Genomic DNA, 3,403 nt, shown 5'->3' with positions numbered 1-3,403 from the left:
TAAAGACTATAGATTCAATAATGTTCATATAAATTGCACAAGTAATGCCAACAGCAATTTCATAATTCTTGAAGAGTGTCAAATCTTAGCTGTCCCTTTGTATATATAGATGAGATAATTTTTCACATGACTTTCTTAGTTTTTCTCCAATTAAATCTTTTCTTTTTTTTTCTTTGCATTGAGTTAAGAGCACTTAGGAAACTAATAATACACATAAAAGAAACAAAGTTATGGAAGAGAGGGGAAAAAAATATCAATCCATTATAGAGATCAAAAGGAAAATGCCAATGATGATATGGCCCTCCTTCGTTTAGAAAAAAACAGCATCTAAGAAAAAGTGTTTCTTCTGCTTCCAAACACCCAAGAAAAGTTTCTCCTTACCGACTGAGATAATAATTAATTATATTTACATGTATAAAAAAATTGACATCCAACTCAAAACATTCCACGCTCTTCTCAAGAGTCTAAGTTTCAAATCACAAAAAAAATCAAATCATCTCTCAATTACAAACATCTATGATCTATCACTCGCTCTCTATGCATGTGGGTATGGCACTTCTTGTATAAACTCTCTCTCTCTTTGAGGCTTCTCTTATTAGACTATCTATGTGTAACGCTCTCAAACAACCCACGAGCTTAACACCTTCAACACCTCCTCTTTCATCCTTATCTCTGCAAAACTCCCAATCTTCAATTATTTCTCTCTACCTCTCTCTCTCTCTCATCAATTTCTCCAACCTAATAAAACAACACCAACTTCTTCTTCTTCTTCTTCTTCTTCTTTTTCTTCTAAGGAACAAAGCCAATTTCATTTTGATTCAAATTCAGCATATATAATACACGTACGATTCATCATGGCTCTTGAAACTTGGCTCATAAAAGTAAAGACTGCAATATCAAACAGTTTGACCTCAGCAGCTCCGAACCCAAAACAAATAAAGAAGTCCAACGTTGGCGTTTTAGCCTTTGAGATCGCAGGGCTCATGTCCAAGCTTCTCCACCTTTGGCAATCCCTCTCAGACAAAAACATAACTCGCATCCACAACGACTCTCTTTCTCTCGAGGGTGTCCAAAAGATTGTCTCCAACGACCAAGCTTTCCTCCTCGGCCTCGCTTGCGCCGAATTCGCTGAAAATCTCAGACTCCTTGCCAAGTCCGTGTCCAGAATAACCAAGAAGTGCGAGGACCAAAATCTGCGTTGCTTTGAGCGCTTGTTCCATGAGTTCGTCAACTCGGGTCGCGACCCTCATAATTGGGTTCTAACTTTGAAAGAAATGGAAGCTAGAATCAAAAAGATGGACAGGTACGTCACTGTTACAGCCACGCTTTATAAAGAAATGGACGAGCTTTCTGTTTTAGAAAATGGGTTAAGCAAATCTTCTAAGTACTGTAAAGACCTTAGCAATAATGAATCCTCGATAAAAGAGCAGAAGATTTATGAGCTTCAGCAAAAGATTTTCTGGCAAAGACAGGAGGTGAAGTATATGAAAGACAGATCATTGTGGAATCGAAGCTTTGATAGTGTTACTTTAATGCTTGTAAGGTCTATTTTCACTGTCTCAGCTAGGATCAAGCTTGTTTTCGGTATAGGACAGTGTCCACCATCACTGTCTCGTAGTCTCTCAGCTTCAGCCACCGTGTACCCCTCTGATCAAAACCCTAGTGCTCCTTCCACTCCCTTTGTGTCAGGGCCATTGAAAAGTTCAAAACTTGATGAAACGAAAGATTTGGGAGATGGGTTTTTCGAGTCCAATTCAAAGCTCCTAAAGCCACCAGCAACTACGCTAGGAGCCGCAGCTTTGGCCTTACACTATGCCAATTTGATCATAGTGATAGAGAAGATGATAAAATCACCACAATTGGTAGGTGTGGATGCTAGGGATGATCTTTATGCTATGTTACCAAGCAGTATACGATCATTGCTGAGGGCTAGATTGAAGGGAGTAGGGTTTTCAGCGAGTGATCCTATGCTTGCTGGAGAGTGGAGAGAGGCCTTGGGAAGAATATTGGGGTGGTTGTCACCATTAGCACATAATATGATAAAATGGCAAAGTGAAAGGAGCTTTGAGCAGCAAAATTTGGTGCCCAAAACCAATGTGTTGCTTTTGCAGACACTATATTTTGCTAATAAGGAGAAGACTGAGGCTGCCATTACTGAGCTTTTAGTGGGATTGAATTATATATGGAGGTTTGAAAGGGAGATGACTGCTAAGGCCTTGTTTGAATGCACCACCTTCAGTGGGATCTTGAATGTGAAGAATTTCAGCTAATTGAGGAGAAATACTGGTTTTCCTTGTCTTCTTTTTTTTTTTTCTTTTTTTTTTGGGTTCTAATTTTAAAGTTTCTGAAATTTCATAATGGATGATTTTAGTTTAAACTGAGTTTCAGATCTTTGAGGGTTTGTTTTGCTTCTAACCCCGATCTGTATAGGGTTATATATAAATGTATGTAAATCATATGATTTTGAGTAATCCAAACAATGCACCAGCTTTTCAATTACAATTATTAGTCATGTGAAATTATTCTTCTCATATTTGGTCCTTATTGTTATCATCATTTTTAATACTATTTTAGCACCGTTGGATCCAGATTCAGTTGCTTGTAATTCATGTGGTTGATTATGCACTGCTAATTAATTAATTTCCCTCTAATTGTGCTATTTCAGTTCTAAATCAATGAAAGTAGTTGGGTTGAGATGGAGGGTGGGTCCCAATACCTAAAGTAATGATTGGAATCTTTTAACACTGTGTGTATATATAGATATATTATTTATTTATTTATTTATCACGAAGGGTGAATTAAAAACTATTTTAGAAAATGAAAGTGATTAAAGAGGAAGCTATATTTCCCTCTAATTGTGCTATTTCAGTTCTAAATCAATGAAAGTAGTTGGGTTGAGATGGAGGGTGGGTCCCAATACCTAAAGTAATGATTGGAATCTTTTAACACTGTGTGTATATATAGATATATTATTTATTTATTTATTTATCACGAAGGGTGAATTAAAAACTATTTTAGAAAATGAAAGTGATTAAAGAGGAAGCTAATTTGGATAGAAATGTGATGAGAGCTTCTTGATCCCCTAATTAGTTGGTTGTCTATGGATGACCAACGGCATTAGGAGACTTTTTCAGTGGGCGTGTGTAAATTTGATGTAGCAATATATTGGTTCTTGAAACCATGAGGAAAACCCTTAAAGTGTTCGGCAATTTTTTTTTATTTAAATTTTTTGTATTTTTTCATTTTATATGATGTAAGACTAAATAGTTATAATACGGGTAATCCTTTTTTAAAAGAATTTTTTTATTTGATTTTTAAGTTTTTTAGGGGTCACCCTTTTTTAAAAGAATATTTTTATTTAATTTTTAATTTTTTTTATAAAAAAATCTCTATAAAAATAGAA

General features: G+C 35.6%; 1 protein-coding gene across 1 annotated transcript; it reads left to right on the top strand.

Moving 5' to 3' along the window:
- Positions 1-765: 765 nt before the first annotated feature.
- Positions 766-2,502, top strand: LOC112026378 (protein PSK SIMULATOR 1; the record flags this gene model as incomplete). Its single annotated transcript, XM_024059059.2, is given in 1 exon segment — positions 766-2,502. A coding segment is annotated over 1 exon segment (1,416 nt). The 3' UTR covers positions 2,271-2,502.
- Between the last annotated feature and the right edge of the window lie 901 nt (positions 2,503-3,403).

The sequence above is a fragment of the Quercus suber genome, unplaced genomic scaffold (assembly GCF_002906115.3).
Source record: "Quercus suber isolate HL8 unplaced genomic scaffold, Cork oak 2.0 scaffold_143, whole genome shotgun sequence".
Taxonomy (NCBI): Eukaryota; Viridiplantae; Streptophyta; class Magnoliopsida; order Fagales; family Fagaceae; genus Quercus; species Quercus suber.
The sequence above is the reverse complement of the archived record's forward strand: the minus strand, read 5'-3'. Positions and strand labels throughout refer to the sequence as shown.